The sequence below is a fragment of the Hydra vulgaris genome, chromosome 03 (genome assembly GCF_038396675.1).
Source record: "Hydra vulgaris chromosome 03, alternate assembly HydraT2T_AEP".
In the NCBI taxonomy this organism is placed as follows: Eukaryota; Metazoa; Cnidaria; class Hydrozoa; order Anthoathecata; family Hydridae; genus Hydra; species Hydra vulgaris.
The window spans coordinates 24,578,941-24,596,859 of record NC_088922.1 but is presented as its reverse complement, the minus strand read 5'-3'; the positions used below and the strand labels follow the sequence as shown (position 1 = coordinate 24,596,859).

Here is a 17,919-nt window from a genome sequence, read left to right as displayed (position 1 = left end):
ATCTGAGTTTAAGTTCACCAGCCACTGAGAGTCCCATGCTGTAGCAGAAGTGAGATCCCTTTCAAGCTCAAATGCCCCCTCCAAGCAATCAGAGAATGTTGGCTTCTTATCAAGACAAGAATAAATTGTAGTATCATCAGCAAACAATCTCACCTTAGATGTGAGATTTTCTGACTTAATGTAAATTTTGGGTTAAGAGCATTTTGATCAGAAATAACATCAAAAAGTGTGCAGTCTTGAGATGAAGGAGAGCAATATAGAACAAAGAGAAAGGCGATAGAGTGAAATGGTGCTATAGGAAAGCACATAAAAGAATAGTCTGTGGATTCAAGCCTAGTTTCCCGACAAATAGGTGAATTCTTACAAATGTAAATGCTGTGATTTCTTCTCATGTATTATCAGTAATGGGACAATAAGACCTAGCAAATCTTGATTAGTTTCTTTACCCTTATCAGAAACACAGAACATAATGATCTTGATGCATTTGGTGAATAATTTTGCCACATTGTCATGTTTTTACTATCTGGAACTAATCTGGATGGCATATTAGTTTGAGGGGAATCAGATATTGAAACGTTTCATTTGCTTTCAATCATTTCTGTTAATTTTATTGATGCTTGTTGCCCTGCTTCACCACAACCATTTTTAAAACACATTTAAATACACTTTTTACACTTGATACTCATTATCATCTACTGAAATAATTTAAAAATCTTTAATTATATTTAAAACAGAATCAATTGCCAATCTTTCAAATTTTTTGTATTGAACAGAAACACCTTTTGCATCCAAAACATGACTAATTGTAAGACAGTTATTTTCTTCTGTAAAATAGATGCTTTTTGAAGCAAAAAAAAATGTTCAATTTTTTTATTTGCTCCCTGTGCATGAGAATGCAATAAAGCTATGGATTCATCTGTGTTAAAGATATCTATTGTTTCCATATGGTTTTTTTAAAGTGCATTGCCAACATGAGCAATGGTCTTATTATTTTGTGTATTAACTTTATATAAGAGATAACCGAATAACTGGTTATTATTCAACTCTGGGCATTCATTAGTGATTAAGTTGTTTATATAATTGACAAGATGTCCTCTCCTTTTTCAACTTTTCATCAAGTTCTATAAATAATTTTCTTGTTTTTTAACCCAACATTTTGTTACATGTAAAAAAGTATGATGCAAGTGTTTCTTGAGTCATTGTACTTTGCAATTCATTCTTAATATGCTCTAACTTTGATAATTATCATTCTCCTGAACAGTTGGTCAACGTTAGGTAGTGAAAAATGAACAAATAATTTTGATGTTGGGGAATGCACATTAAATTCCATTCCTGTGTAATAATGTTGTACAGAACGTTGTTTAATGATGTTGTACAGAAAAGCAGTGAAACGAAACTTATCTCTAGGGGAGAAATAATGCTTGGGTATACCCCCATCATTTGATTGTTGCTTTTTAGTATACACTCATTTTGCTGCGCAATGATATACCACACAAGACAAACGCATTGATCATATACTTATCAAACTGGTTGCGAAAGTTTTCCACATATTGCTGTAGTGATTTATTGATGCCCACACAAGTGCTAAGAGACACATTCTACTCCTGTAAATTGAGAGAAATAATGTAAACTAAAGAGCTAATGTTTTGCCTGTTTACATAATAATGTGTGTAAACAAACAAAAATGATTTTAAATGGATTTTTATACTTATTGAATAGTATTCTTACAACATAAACACCTGTAGTTTTTTACTTGTGTTATAAAAGCGCTGTAAGATTGTAGGACCTTGTCTCAAAACTCCAGCATCAGTGAAAACTCAAACTCTTACATCTTCTGACTAAAACTTCAACCTAGCAGTCTTAAATCTTCTTTGTTGTTTCTGTCTTCTTAAATGGCATCTAGTGTGTATAAATCAGAAATGACTTCCTATGTCTGAAAAACATTTCACAACAGCTGAATCATTCTAACGTAAAACAAGGATTGAGGTGTGTAGAAACCGAGAAGAACATGTATATGTTCTGTACAATACTGAATAACCTGACTGCTTTCAATGGCAGCGCATCCAACAAGGTTCAAAGAACATGGTATACATGGAATAAACTTGGCAATTGGGTTTTTTGCATGACGATTTCACTAATTGTAGCACCCAGACACATTTGCAGCATTGTCATGATGTTGACCATGACAGAAAAGTCAATTTTTCAGACCCGCACAAATTAAGGTTTAAGATAAATATAATTCGCCTGTGATTTTCCAATGCAAGAAAAGTCAAGAATCATTCCACTAGTACTCCATCAGTTGGTAACACTTATTACAAAATGACTGTCAATTGGTCATCATGTGATCTGTAGGGTGTTCAATCCACAGAATGAAGTTCTTTCCTATTTGGGAGATCATCTCATCAAAAATTGCTATTGAGATGTATGAGGGGTTTTCTTTGCCATGGCTGCTTCCAGTTTCATGATTCTTAAGTAATAGCGATTGTTTAGCAACCCAAAAGTCTTATTAGAGAGTTTAAGCATATAAGCGTTATCTTAAGGTAGTGGTAGGAATACAAAAGAATTTCTTGTAAATAATTAATAAGTCTTAGGGAAACTTCTGTTCTAACGAATTGCGTTTAAAATGTCTTATTTCTTACCACTGCTTAAAAACGTATGCTACATGAGTAATTAATGAGTTTAAAACTCATACTTTTGTTTTGAGTGATTTGTTTTAATATTTTTGAAGTTAACATCTCTTGTAACTCCCAATCCTGTCAACTTTAAATTTATAGTAAACTTTGATGCAGATTTTCTAATAAGATCGATTTGATTGTTTATAGTGTAGATTTTTTTTGGAATTGTTCTTGGATTTGTTTTTGAAATTGTTTTTAGAAATACTTTTAACTTAAAAATAAGTCATGAATAATAAATGAATTGAAAAGCGCATGTTGAAAGTTTTTCACTCTTAATGTTTTTAAATTTGCATGCTAGAGTTTGTTATCACACTGCCCTGAGATATCCTATGTATACTTAAAATCTCTATTCGTTACAATTTACCATTCAATTTTTAATGTTTTCAATATATTGCCAGATTGCCGTTTTCAATGACAATGAATAAAAGTGAAAATCAAATATTTAATAGTTTTTACCTTAAAAACCTTGCTTTTAAAGAATGCAGCAAGCTTTATGTTGCATGTTGAAGAGCAAGTTTGGTAAATATTTTAATTTTCAAAACTGATAAACATTCTTTACAAGGTATGGGAGTTAATGCAAGGTAAAGTAATTAATAAACTATACACTGATATTGTTTTTACAAATGTTCTCAACAAAATTTTAGACTAACCTTGAAAACATATATAGAAATAAAATCAATAATAAATAATAATAAATATTTGTAATAACAATTTATACATTTATTAAATTATTACTTAAAAAATTAAATATTATAACAATAATAATGATAACAAACTATTTAAAATGTTTTTAAGTCTCCGTAAACGAGAACAAAACTAAATTTAATTTACGCCACATAACTGTAATTTTACCTAATATTTTACATACAGTATTTTAAATATATATCTATATTTTACAAATCATATCTTTGCAACACAGTAAATGGTAAATGTAGTGTTTTAATACATTGCATGGTAGTATATACAGCCCTCGGAATTAGGAAAAATAAGGTCAGCAATAATTTGTCGACCTTAATCTGTGTGAGATCGGCATCAGGTTGGCAGAAAAAATATAAAACAAAGGTTTGACCATAAAACATAGAAACGAGGTTGGCAATTTTTTGCAGACCTCAAACGCTTCTAGGTCAGCAGTTAGGTCAGCATTGCCAAATGCCGACCCTATTTCCAAGGGTTGTATATATTATGTTTTAATACACTGTTTAATGGTAAAATCATGTTTTAATACACTGTATAATGGTAAATACCATGTTTTAATACATGACATTGTATAATGAGTAGAAAAAGTTAATATATGTACGAATAACCATTTAAACTTTTATTGAAAAACTTTTATTGAAAAACTTTTATGTTAAACTTTGATTATGTCTCAGTGTGATTAAGGTTTTTAATTATACCTTAGTATGATTAAGGTTTCTGATTATGCCTCAGTGTGCCTAATGTTTTTAATTATGTTTAAGGTTTTTAATTGTACCTTGGTGTGATTAGGGATTTTGATTATACCTCAATATAATTATAGTTTTTAAATAATACCTCAGTATAATTAAGGCTTTAATTATACCTTGGTACAATTAAAGTTTTAAAATATTAAATTTACTTAAAAACAAGCAAACTTATTAAACTTCTTTTTTGTGTGCAAATTTCAGTTTTTATTTTTGTAGTTACTCTATTGTTTACTATTCAGCAGGTTTTATTACTTATATTAGAAGTTATTACAATCAGCAGGTTTTATTTAGTAAGTGACCAGGGCCCCGGCTGAAAATGAGACTTTTTTAAACCTGGCCCCTCCCCAGGCAAAACTATAAGATTCAGCAGGGTTTGAAAAAAATTTATATTACTTTATACATTATAATTTTATGCTTACATTTACTAAATACTGGCATATACTTATGTATTTTCAAACTCTAATTTACTTCTAACAAGATTGCAAGCAACCACTATTAAGTTATGAATTACTTTAAAATAGAGAATAAGTAAAAATACTAGGAAATGGTTAACTGAAGACTTGAAAAGTTATAGGTTATTTATAAAACAAAAGCATGAAGATGGCTAACAGTTTTTTTGATGTGCAACGAAAAAAACTGGATTAATAAAAGTTTTTATAGCATGAATGGACAGATACTGTAAAAGAATGCAACTTTTTGAATAAGAAACAAGCAAGAATGAGTTTTTGTTTATTTTAATAGAGATGATAGCTTGTTTGAGCATTGACCATGATTGTATCTGCAGAAAAAAGAAAGAAATGCAACCTTACACAATGGAAGAGTGGCTCAAGCTTGGTAGATAAAGAAAGTCTAATTTATTATTATTTTATGTTAATTCACCTTCCCAAGGCTGAAAACACCACTACAGACAAGGAGGCTACTTAGTTGTGGTTATAACCCTCTCTCAACTATATAACTCCAAAACACAAACCTTGACAACCAAGGCCAATGCACAGAGAAACTAGTTGAGCGCGGTACTGCCAGGGACATGGTGGGGATCAAACTTGGTACCTCTCGCTTATGACGCGAGCGTTCTACCACTACACCACGACCACATTACATTTACAATGTGCTTTTAGACTTTGTCTGAGAGTAAGAGGGTTGTTATTCCTCAATATAGGAATACCAACATTATTGCAATATTTTTTTGCAATAAATAAATAAGTTTTGTTGTCTAACAAAAATTGCAGATTTTAAGTCCAGAATTTAAATCCATAAGCCACAGCAAGCCAAAGCAAGTTAATGATATTGTTGAAGACTAAACAAAAGTCTCTAGAACATAACATCTGATATAAAATATAAGATTTAATAAACTGAGAATAACAGAGCTTAACATCAGACTGGACCTTTTTACCTTGGCTTCTTGGAATAATAAAAGGACATTTGTTCTTCAGAGAGATGTTCTTGTAAAAAAGATGAAATAAATGATTAATAAAGCAACCGCTTAAGTTGGTGAAAAATATGGAGTAGAATGAGGTTTGACTTAAAATTAATAAGTAGAAATAAAAGCTTCAAAACTTTTAGTCCAGAAGAAATAGAAGCTTCTGACATTCACTTTATGCATACATATAATGGACATAAACATATATGTTTGCTATATATTTAGATGCTGGCATACAATATCCTTTCATATTTATATAAACTTTTTATATGGTGTAGTATTTGCTGAAAGAGAAGAAGGTTATGATGATGATGGTAATGATGATGATCATGTTGATCATAATGATGTTTATATGTGCTTATATATACAAAATATAACATAAACTTTGAATAAAAAAAAATACTTCAAGATGTATAAATGTTTATGCAGCCCCGGTCACAAACCCGGCCCTGGCTATATTTCATGAGACCCGGCCCCAGCCAAATATCAACCCTGGTAATTTACTAGTTTTATTACTAATCTTAGATGTTATTAGCAGTTTGTTGTTGCTGACAATTTCATCTGTTGTTACTGAAAATCCAGTTTATTGTTACTGGTATTAAAATAGTGAGTAATGTTTAACTGGTAATTTTTGATAGAAAAACAATCATGGATTAAGATTTTTTCATTATTTTATTTTATTTTTAATAATAGTTTAATTTATTCTGTATAATTTTTAATTCTATGAAAGAAAAAAACACAAGGAAATAATTTAAACACCCACCCCCAATAATGTAATTAACAAAAATTATATTATTATACTTTTTTATTACAGAAATCACACTTTAGAGTAATTAAACATTAAGTTTAAAACCAATAACCAAATAAATATGAAAAAAACTAAAACAACAACAACAGCAAAACAAAATCAAAGTAAAACAAATGAACTAAAACTTAGAAAATAAAATTAAAATTCTTTGGATGTTCAACAAAATAGTTAAAAAAAATTTTTTTATACCTAAAATATCCAAAAGAGATTGAAATTCATTTAATGATGTTAAGCTATTGATTTCAGAAGCTGATGGTCTATCCTCAGGGTTGTGTGACCAACAACGATACATTAGAGAGAGAATTAATGCTGGATATTTTCTTTCCTGGCAACATTAAAAAAAAAAAAAAAAAAAAAAAGAAAACATAAAATTATCAAGAAAACAAAAATTTGTACCATAAAAAAACATTTTTATGGTACAAGAAAATTTAAAAAATATCACAGCAGGAAAACTTAAAAAATTAATCATTTTCAAAATGATTTTAAAATTTACTTTTAGCTAAGTAGAAAAAAAAAAGTTGGATCCAGAATTTTCAATAGTCTTTAAACAGTATATACCTCAGATATTTTTATCTACTAGAAGAGATAAAAATATTGCTAGTGTTTTATTTTTAAATATTGCTTTTCCATAATATATTAAAAATATTTTCTCTATATTAAAAATCATATATTTATATACCTCTTTAATAACTTTTCCATGGCTTTTCTAATTACTTAGTCTCGAAGTTATTTTGGTATTTACTAGTTATTCCTTGTTTTGTTTTAGTTAAACCTGTTTGTATATATACTACAGTGTATTAAGGTTGGCATGATAACATGTTCTGCCAACTTATTTTTTAAACTTTAATCCATACAATTTTTTCATAAAAAAATAAAAATAATAAAACCAAAATTTTTCACATAGATGCTTCCCAAATGCTCAGTCAATGTATGTATCCTAGCTCCTACAGCTATTCAGTATGATGTTAATCGTGATATTTCAATTAAGTATGCTTTTATTGCTATATGCACATGTATAAAAATTTCCTTATATAGTAGTTGAAAGAAACTTTAATGGTAAAAAAGTCTCTTTCAATGCTTTTTTTTTACATTTGAGCAACATCAACAATTAAGTGACATTTTAATGTTGTTTAAAAGTTAAAACAATTAAAATTATGCAGAAATTAAATTTTATCATTTTGAAAAAAAAAATGCAATAATGATGACTAGTAAGTTTTTTTTAATTGATAGTGTTTTTGTTTTTTTGTTTTATAACATTTTTAAAACATGCGAGGAGTGTTGCTACATTTACTGACAAATAGGTAAAACATATTAAAAACCAATTAAAATGGAAAAAAAAATTATGATTATGGTTTCTAATTTTTTACATTTTTGTTGTTTAATACAAAATACTTAATACAATCACTTTTACCTTGTTACAACTAAATAAAAATTTAATCTTTTTGTATTATAATCATTTTTAATATTTAGTTGCATAATCTTTTACATCAATTAACGCTTGGCATCTGTGGCACATAGTTTCATCTAGTTTTGTGAACCAACTGACTTCTAGCGAATTTTATCCATTTAGAAGTGTTAAAAACAATTCATATTTGTTACTAAGTCATCTGTCTTTGATTTTAGCACCAAATATAGAATTTAAAAACAGATTCTCAACTGGATTAAGTTCAGGTGATTGTGCCTGCCACTCAAAGCTAGGTATTCCAGCATTTTGTATATATCTTTTATTTTTGCTGCAATCTTTAGGTAATGACCTAAAGAATACAGCAGTCTTAAATATATAGTTTCCATCTGGAAATAGATGTGTTATTCTTGATTTTAATTGGTGAACTAAAATATAATGATACTTATGTTGGTCCATGATTACATCGGCTCTGTACAGGTTTACCAATCAATCAACAGTAAATCCAAGCCAAACCATGATTTTTTTATGTTTTTCTGAGGCACGTGTACACTCTGGATTATATGGTTCACTATTTTTTCCATATTCTATCTCAATTACTATATATTGTAGCACAAAAAGTGACTCACCTGTCAATACGATACGTTTCCATTGATCTAAACTCCACTTTAAGTGATCTCAAAACCATTTTAATTTTTTTAAAAAGATTTTTCTTGTTTATAAAAAGCGTTTTTGGTTGTTACTAATTCATTAAATAACATGCATAAAGGCCAGCTGAATGAAACCTTTGCAATCAATATCAAAAAGATATTTTAAATGTTAGCAATTTAATACCATTTATTAAAACAATATACTCAATATACTGACTTCAATTTGTCTAAGTTGAGCTGCTTATAATAATTTTATTCAAAAGCAATAACTTTTTCTTGAATAGGTTGAGTAAAACATTCTTTTATTGCAACTTACATAATTAGCAAGTAATTAAAGCTACAGTGACATTTTTATAGTGTTGATTTTTATTTTCCTTATGTTATACCTACCTACCTACATACATACACACATATATATATATATATATATATATATATATATATATATATATATATATATATATATCAGGGTTCCCACTATTAAAACTGAGGCTAAAAGTAAGGATTTTAAGGAGATTTATGGAGATATTTTCATAATATTTTAGGAGATTTGGTCAAGTAAGACAATTTTTTGAAAGAAAAAGTAAGGAGAATTAAGGAGTAAACGATTACATTAAAAACAGAATCTTATCTTTTAAAATAAATTTTAAATATAAACAGAAAATTTATTATAAATAAAATATATACAGAAAAATTATTATTAATTAATATATTAAATTTAAAAAAAATAATAATAATAAGGAGAAATTAAGCAGAGCAGTCAAATTTTAACTTTTTTAAAGGTTATTTTAGGACTTTCAAGGAGGGTTTTTTTTTTTGTCTATAACAAAATGGGGAAAAAAGAAGACATCAGTTCTGAAAAAAAAAGTAATTATTCAATATCTTCTGAGAGATAAGCATTACTCGATAAGTGAAATATCAAGAAAATGTGAAATATCAAGACACTGTAAACAGAATTAAAGACAAATTAAAAAATGGCCTCCCATCAGATATTTAGAGGCAAGGCAAATGTGGTTGAAAAAAGAAAATAACACCAAGGAATGAGAGAAAGTTAGTGAAAATAGGGAAAGAAAATAGATTTGCTACATACTCAGCAATTGCCAGCTAGTTGAATGAGGTGGGACTAAATGTAAGCAACAATCACTGTTTGACAAAGTTTGCAGGGATTAGGCATCAGAATTAGAAGGCCAGCACATAAGCCAAAATTAACCAATTCTCAGAAAAAAAAGCGCCTGAATTGGGCAAAGAAGTACAGTAGTTTCACTGTTGATGACTGGAAATCTGCAAGTCATTATAATACAAAAATAATTTTTCCCCCTTTAATATTCCAGTGTTGGTATCTAGTGTTTATATTTATTTTGTTTTCTTCAGGTGTGTTTCAGCAATAAGACTACCATAGAATTTATGAATCAAAAGTGTCAATATGTGAAAAGGGCTTCCAATGAAAAATTTCATGAAGATTTTATAATCCAGACTATTAAACACCCTCATAAAGTCATGTTTTGGTCAGTTATTAGTGGAAAAGGCATTGGTCAACTGTACATTGTAGATAGAATATTGAAACAGGACCAATACAAAGAAGTCATTAAAACCTGTCTTTTACCTTAATTGAAGAAGTGGTTTCCAAATGAGCGGAATAAAATACTTATGCAAGATGGAATAACATGCCACACAGCAAAATCCATATAAAAATTATTAGGATCTCTAAAAATTTCACTTTTAGATTGGCTAGGGAACCCCATAGATACAAACCACATAGAAAATGTGTGGGAGCTATTAAAGAGAGCAATTTTGCTGAAAAAGTTCACAAATAGAACCTAATTGATTAAAAATTTATTTGGCATTGGAACCATAATGCACATTTGAAAGAAATGACTTTAAATTGTCTTAAATGCAGTTATAAAAAATATGAGAGGATCAACAAAATATTAAAAATTCATGTTAATAAACGTATTCTTATTGTCATTTTGTGTATGTTATGTTAGAAAATAGTTATACTTTACTTATATTTTAAGTTTTTATCTGTATTTTTATAAAAACATGAGTTTTCCCTCTAAGAAGATAAAAAAATACAAAAAATATCAATGTGGACTAATAATTTGATCAGGGACTGTGTGTGTGTGCGTGTGTGTGTGTGCGTGCGTGTGTGTGTGTGTGTGTGTGTATATATTTATATATATATAATACTAGTATTATATTTTTATATTAAATCTCATAAATTTTTAACAAACTACCATTTTTGTCAGTTTTGGTCTTTTCCCATCTATAACATTTTGTTTAACTATATGCATGTTGGAGATATTGTTAAAAGGTCGATGCAAAGATAACAACTCATAAATAAAAGAACCAAATGAAAAACAATCAACCTAAATAAATTATTACAAACAACTATAAATAACTATGACAAATAATAATATAAAAAATTAATAAACTAGTTTTAATTAACTTATAACTTCTAGAAAAAAAAAAATTAGTTACTTATAAATTGTATTTTTTGTTTATTTCTCAATTAATCTTATACTTATATCAAAATTTTATCTAATAAATTTACACAAACAAATATTTTAAAGTTAAATTGTTTTTTACTTAATAAGAATTATTACTCCAATTAGAATATCAAAGTATTAAATACTTAAATATAAATTACCTTTATAAAAAAAATTTACACTATCAAAAAAGGTGTTAAAAAAAAAAAGAAAAAAAAAAAGCTCAACTTACTTTTTCAGAATAAATTTCTTTGCCTGAATACTTTGAAATTTCTGGTGCCATGTATCCTACCGTTCCTTGAAGACCTTTTGTTCCACCAATAAACACAGTTCGACTAATTCCATAATCAGTTAAAAGCAAATGAACCTGAGATGTTGAGGGGGATTCATTAAATGGATCTGGAAACTTTCGAGCAAGTATGTTATCACACTTTAAATCTCGATAAATAATTCCTTCTTTGTGAAGATACTTCAGAGCAGAACTGACCTGAAACATTATCATTAATATCTATTTACTAATTATCATTACTTTTACATAATTATCATTACAACTCATTTACTAATTATCATTAATATATGTTTACTATTTTATTTTAAATACCTGCATTTCTTTTAAAAAGTAAGAGTTTCAATAAATACAATTTACCAGATATTTATTTCTTTTTAAATTTTAAACTCAATGAATGTGTCAAATTTGCGATCTCAAGAGAAAATTAGAATAAATTTTATATCAATTTTTATTTTATTTTTTTATTAATATATATTATTTATTAAATAAGTTAATAATTAAAAATTTTGTTTTATTGACATCATTCTTGATCTGAAAAATATTTTTCTCAAACTTTTCTGTATGATTTTTGTAACTGTCAATGAAAGTTCATGCCCATCAGGGTTGGAGTCAAATACATATTTGTGTTTGAATTTGTATTTGTATTTGGTAAAAATAGGTTAAATTGGGCGTATTTATATTCCTATTGCATTTGATCAAAAAATTTCTTTAATATTTGTATTTGATTAAAATGTATTTGCAATTCCATAAACTGGGTCAACCAGTGTTTTATTAGGCAAAAAAAAGAGGTTATTTTTTTTTTTTTTCATTTTTAACACTAAAATAAAGCAAAAATTTATTTTTAAACAATATTTGAGACTCTTCTACTTAGTGTACCCTTTTATCAGCCTTATCTTGAAAAAATCTTTGTATTTTTTCTTAACCTAAAGTACAAATATTTGTAATCGTATTTGTATTTGGAAAATGTTGATTGCATATATTTGTATTTGAAATAGTATTTGAAAATCTAAAATTAATAAATTTGTATTTGATCAAATGTATTTGACCCAAACCCTGATGCCCATACGTTTTTTAAGTCGTATTAACTTTAATATGAAATATAAATTTGTTAAATAAATATATTTTTTAAAACTGAAAAACTCTAAATTAAAAAACAAAAAAATTTCATTTTTATACTTCATATCATATTATTTCATTTCTGTTTTTAAGTAACTGGAATTCTGTATGCATTATATATTATTTTGTAATACACTTTGTATTTAGTCTTATCAAATTTTTCTTGACACACTGGATTATATAAAAATATAGATAAATTATTTTAAAATATAGATAAACACACACACAGACACACAAACACATGACAAGGGAATCTGTTAATACTGATCAATGAAGATTTTGTACTATCTTTTCTTTAATTGATGTTGACTCATAGGTGGTCATAATTGATGTTGACTCTGGCATATGTCGTTTTTACTTTTTGTATTCTGTTATACATTCTTGCTGTTTCTGTTATAATGTATTTTTAATCAACAATTTTAAACTATATATTTAAACTATATTTTGAAAATTCAAAAAAAAAATCAAATTAAAGAAAAACACAGCTAACTCAATAAAAGTAATGCAATTAAAGCATAAAACAAAACCTGTTTCAATGATTCAACAACAGTATAAATTGCAAGTCTTTTACCGGCACTTGAAAAATCATTAAGACAATTACTAAGTGCACCTTTCAGTGCCAATTCTAAAAACAATGCAAATGGATTCGAAGTTACTCCTAAAAACTTTACAATATGTTCATGACGCAAGGTAAGGATGATGGAAACCTCTTGACGAATACTTCTAAAAAAAGATAATAGCAGTAGATAGTTAGCAGAAAATATCGTGTGTTAACTTACATAATACATAAAAATAATATGTTATATGATTATCACCATATGTAGCATACATATGGTGATGTATATGTATGCATGTAATGTATTTATGTGTATAATTAATACAGTAGATATGTATGCATGTATATGCATATATATATATATATATATATATATATATATATATATATATATATATATATATATGTATATATATATATATATATATATATATATATATATATATATATATATATATATATATATATATATATATATATATATATATATATATATATATATATATAAACATTTTTATGGTTGTAATCCAAATTTACTGGACTACAACCAAGAAAATGTATGGCCTTAAAATGCACTTGCCAAAGTTCATTATAGTCCAGTCATTAAAAAGGTACACAAAGTAACAATAATGTTTAGGCAATCACTAAGAACGAATTCTTACAAAAATATATATAGGCTAAAATTATATAGAAAAATATATAGGCAGAAAACAACTGTCTTTATTAATGGACTGCAAGATAAAGGTAGAGCAGTCTACTGTTATTGCTTAAACAATGTTACAAATAAATAATTTTAGACAAAAATTATTAATTAATTTTAGTCCAGTCCAAGATAATTCTATAGCTTTGTCACATGATAAATTAATAATATTATCTGAGATTTTTACAACTCTACTCCCCATAAAAGCAACAGTTGAAGCACTTTGTTGCTGGGATTTGTTTACAGCTGACATTGCTATTCCTTTTATGATTACCAAATTTAAAGATGCTGACAATAATACAATTAAGAAAATGCATACAGCTTTAATGGTTTGTATGCATGAATACTGAACTGAGTAGACATCTGCAATACTCGGTGTTGACTAAGGAACCTAAAATTGTAACTGAGTTTGTAAGTACTCCTTTGAGTATTAAAGAGGAACTTGATCAAGTTATTAAAGTACAGTATTATTATTAAGTACAATCGCTATTATGTTATGTTCTAAATTTTGATGTTATATATATATGCATATGATTAAAATATATATGCATATGATTATATACACAGTGCTCAAAATGGGTAAAGATGAAATTCTACCAATATAGGAGAAAAGCTTATAATTTTCAAAAGTATCCTGCAACCTTTTTATACCTCCCTTAACAACAGTTAAACAAGATGGTATTTTGAAATTACTGAAAACCATTCCATTACTTTTTCCCCACTTTAAGCACAAATATATATATATATATATATATATATATATATATATATATATATATATATATATATATATATATATATATATATATACACACACACACACACACACACACACACACACACACACACACACACACACACACACACAGATTTACACCACACCAACTGTTAATAAATTAACAACAAAAATCAAATCAGACACAACAAAATCACATTCGAACAGAAGTGCTATTGCAAAATGGAGCGCAGTTGATGTGCAGTCAACATACAACTGATACAAGTTTTGTTATCTTCTTAAACCTATTCCTCAATAAAAACTTTTTTTTGTTATTAAGCCAGATAGTGTTTTATGTTAATTAAATTCACTGAAATAAAGTCCATATATATATACACACACACACACACACACACACACACACACACACACACACACACACACACACACACACACACACACACACACACACACACACACAGCGTTTAGAAAAAATGTATACACACTTTGCGTGATTATAAAAACAGTATATATTTAGATGGATTACAGATTAATACTACACAATAAAGAAGACAGATGTAGAACTTGCTTAGTCAGCGCAAATGTTTAAATTGATGCCTATTTTGCTCCAAAAAATGCTGATAATACAAAGCAATCAATCACAAATGCCTCAGGCGCCACTTGCCAAACAGATTTTTACTAAACCAATAGTTCTACTTCTCTTGCAGCAGTTGTGGATGTTCTTGGTCTCTCAGAGTGTTGTTTGTGACAATCTTAAACATTCCTGTTTCTTTCAAACTTATCCTTAATGTGAGTAATGGTCTCATAGGTGGCTCAATCTGAAATTCCCTCACACTTATAGTAGTACTTTAAAATAAATTTACATTTTTCAATGTCTAGTCTAATATCAGCCATTATTTTAAACTGTTTATACCTGGTTATATCTTGACTACAATCATGAAAATGTTAATATATATATATATATTTTTCCAAAAAATTAATTTGCCCTATTACTACTGGTAGAGAAATAATATAAAAATTTTTTTTAAAAATAATTTTAACCAGAGTTGTTAGTCCTTGAAAAATTAAGGCCTTGACCTTGGCCTTGAAACTTTTGGCCTTGACCTTGATTGTTTTGGCCTTGGCCTTTATAATAAAATACATAAAATCAAAGAATTGAAGGTTTTCATTCTTTATTTTATGTAATTAATTATTTTTTATTTTACGTAATTACTTTATTAACATAAGGCAAAAATTTAAGTCTTTGGTCTTGAAAATGTTTGCGTAGGTGTTGGCCTTGGCCTTGCTATTTTTGGCCTTGTTAACAACTCTGATTTTAACCATAATTGATTCAAAAACCTTCTGTGCAAACTTGTTATTTTTAAATGCTAAAGTTTTTCTAAAATACATTTTTGTGACAGATCTAAAAATTCTTGATTTCTAAAAAGAATGACAATTATAAAGGAACAACCCTTATAAAAAGAATGACTCTTATAAAAGAAATGACCCTTATAAACTAAAATATTAGTTAAAAAAATAAATTAAAAAATTTACATAGAGCCGACAATACCTTATGAACAACATAAAATCTATGTAATTTGGGGTAAATTTAATTATTTGTAGAATTTTCAGTTGTAAGTCTTTGAAAATTGCATCGTGAAAGTAAATAAAATTCAAAATTATTTTGTTAAAATAACACACATAGACAGATCAAAGTTTATTATAGTGTCACAGAATCAAAAGATTATTACAGTGTCTCTACAGTGGCCTCTAAGTTAAAGACAACTCTTTAAAGAAATATTTTAACTTTCCCAAGCAAACTTTTGCACACTTTCTTTACGTCATTGATGTCTGAAAGAGAATAATTCCGATTATCACAGTGTCTTTCCAAAAACTTAAAGCAGTTACCAGTTAATGCCAATTTTAATTTTGTTATATTGCCAATATTTCTTCTGCAAGAACATAACCATGGCTTGATCCAGTAACCTATAATAAAATTGCAATCCTCTATTACCAATTTTTTTTGTCTGAAATATAACTTAAAAGTTAACTGACATATAACTATTCCTGCCATGTTTCTTACTTTTATTAACTAGCCTGTTTGGTGTGTAAATAAATTATGATAATTACTAGTCAACTCATTAATGAAGAAGTAATTAATATTAGGTGATGTTGATAAAGAATCAAACTTTGTAATTATAAAATGCTTAAGAACTAAGTCCACTAGCTCCAGATTTCTTCAGAAGAATCAACATAAGACCAAATCAAGCTTATTTCATGTGCAAGTGTTGTACAGTGCTGGCCAAAAAAATCCGCCCACTAAGACACTAAGGTTTTTAGACAGAAACAAAATACCACTTCAATTTAACGATAATATGATTGAATCAAACGCAACAAACAACATTCACATAAGTCAGTGACACACTTTCGAAGAAACCAACAAGTAGTTCACATTAGAAAAGAGTTTCTAGTACCTCGAATGTCTTCCTCCGGCTTTGAGGACAGCTTCTATTCTTCAAGGTATAGAGGCAACTAGAGAGTCAAAGTAATCAGGTGTTATTTTTTGGGACCACACCTCCAGTATAGCCTCCTTCAAAGTCGTCGCCGACGTCGAGTTTGCTTTTGCCACTTCTGCTTTCAATTTTACCCAGCAATTTTCAATCAGGTTTGAAACTGGTGACGAGCCAGGCCACAGAGCAAGAACATTGATGGAATTCTCTTGAAACCATGTCTTGATGATCTTTGCCTGATGACATAGCGCGCCGTCATGCATAAAGATGTCACAGTTGCGAGTTCTGAGCCAAATAGGAACATTTTCCTTTATTATTTGCAAATAATTAACAGCTTTGATAGTTTCAGTTGGCGACATGAGATGGATTCCCGCTCGACCTCTGGCAGTAATTACTCCCTAAATCATATTTGCAGGGCAATGTTTTACCGCTGGAGCAACATAACGGGCATTGCAGCGTGTGTTTGGTGGCCATCGAACATTCACTTTATGTGTAGCATATTGTTTCACCTGCGATACGTCTGAGAACATGACACAAGACGCTGCGGAATGGTGCGAGAGCTCACATTTACATTAGGAGGCAGTTCATTGAGAATTCGTGAAGATCATACCAGTGGGTCCTTCATGGCTGCATGGTGGATCATAGCATCAGTTTTTGATGTGGTACATCTTGGTCTGCCACTGGATCTTCCTGCAGCGTTGGTGCCTGTTGACTTGATGTGCTGAATGACATCGTGAACAGTTGTCTTAGGCATTTGTAAACGTGCGGCAATCGCACGTTCAGACTTCTCGTCTTCCATCAAAAGTTGTATTTTAGCACGTTTTCCAGGTGATGTTGTCGCCATAGTCAAATGCAAATAGTAATTCACAGCCAAGCATGCGATGGTATATATAACAATGGTACAACTGATTTGATTGGCTAATAACTAGCCAATCAAAACCTCGGAATACCACCATCACGCATGCAAATCATGGAATACTGTTGCCATATCTGGGGCGGATCTTCTAATGATGCCCTTTCTCTTTTAGACAAGGTGCAAAAACGCATTGTAAATATAGTTGGACCTGCTCTTGCAGCCAACCTCCAACCATTATCACATCGTCGTAACGTTGCTTCTCTTTCTCTTTTCTATAAATACTATAATGGGCAC

The 17,919-nt window shown here is 28.7% G+C and overlaps 1 protein-coding gene across 1 annotated transcript in view; it reads right to left on the bottom strand.

Moving 5' to 3' along the window:
- Window positions 1–17,919, bottom strand: part of LOC101240745 (leucine-rich repeat serine/threonine-protein kinase 1) — a 228,046-nt gene that overhangs the window by 37,666 nt on the left and 172,461 nt on the right. Inside the window, exons 23-26 of the mRNA XM_065792720.1 lie at window positions 12,816–13,011; window positions 11,116–11,370; window positions 10,632–10,763; window positions 6,535–6,670 (exon numbers count right to left, since the gene is read on the bottom strand). Coding sequence (XP_065648792.1) covers window positions 6,535–6,670; window positions 10,632–10,763; window positions 11,116–11,370; window positions 12,816–13,011 — 719 coding nt within the window. The remainder of the gene's footprint in view (window positions 1–6,534; window positions 6,671–10,631; window positions 10,764–11,115; window positions 11,371–12,815; window positions 13,012–17,919) is intronic.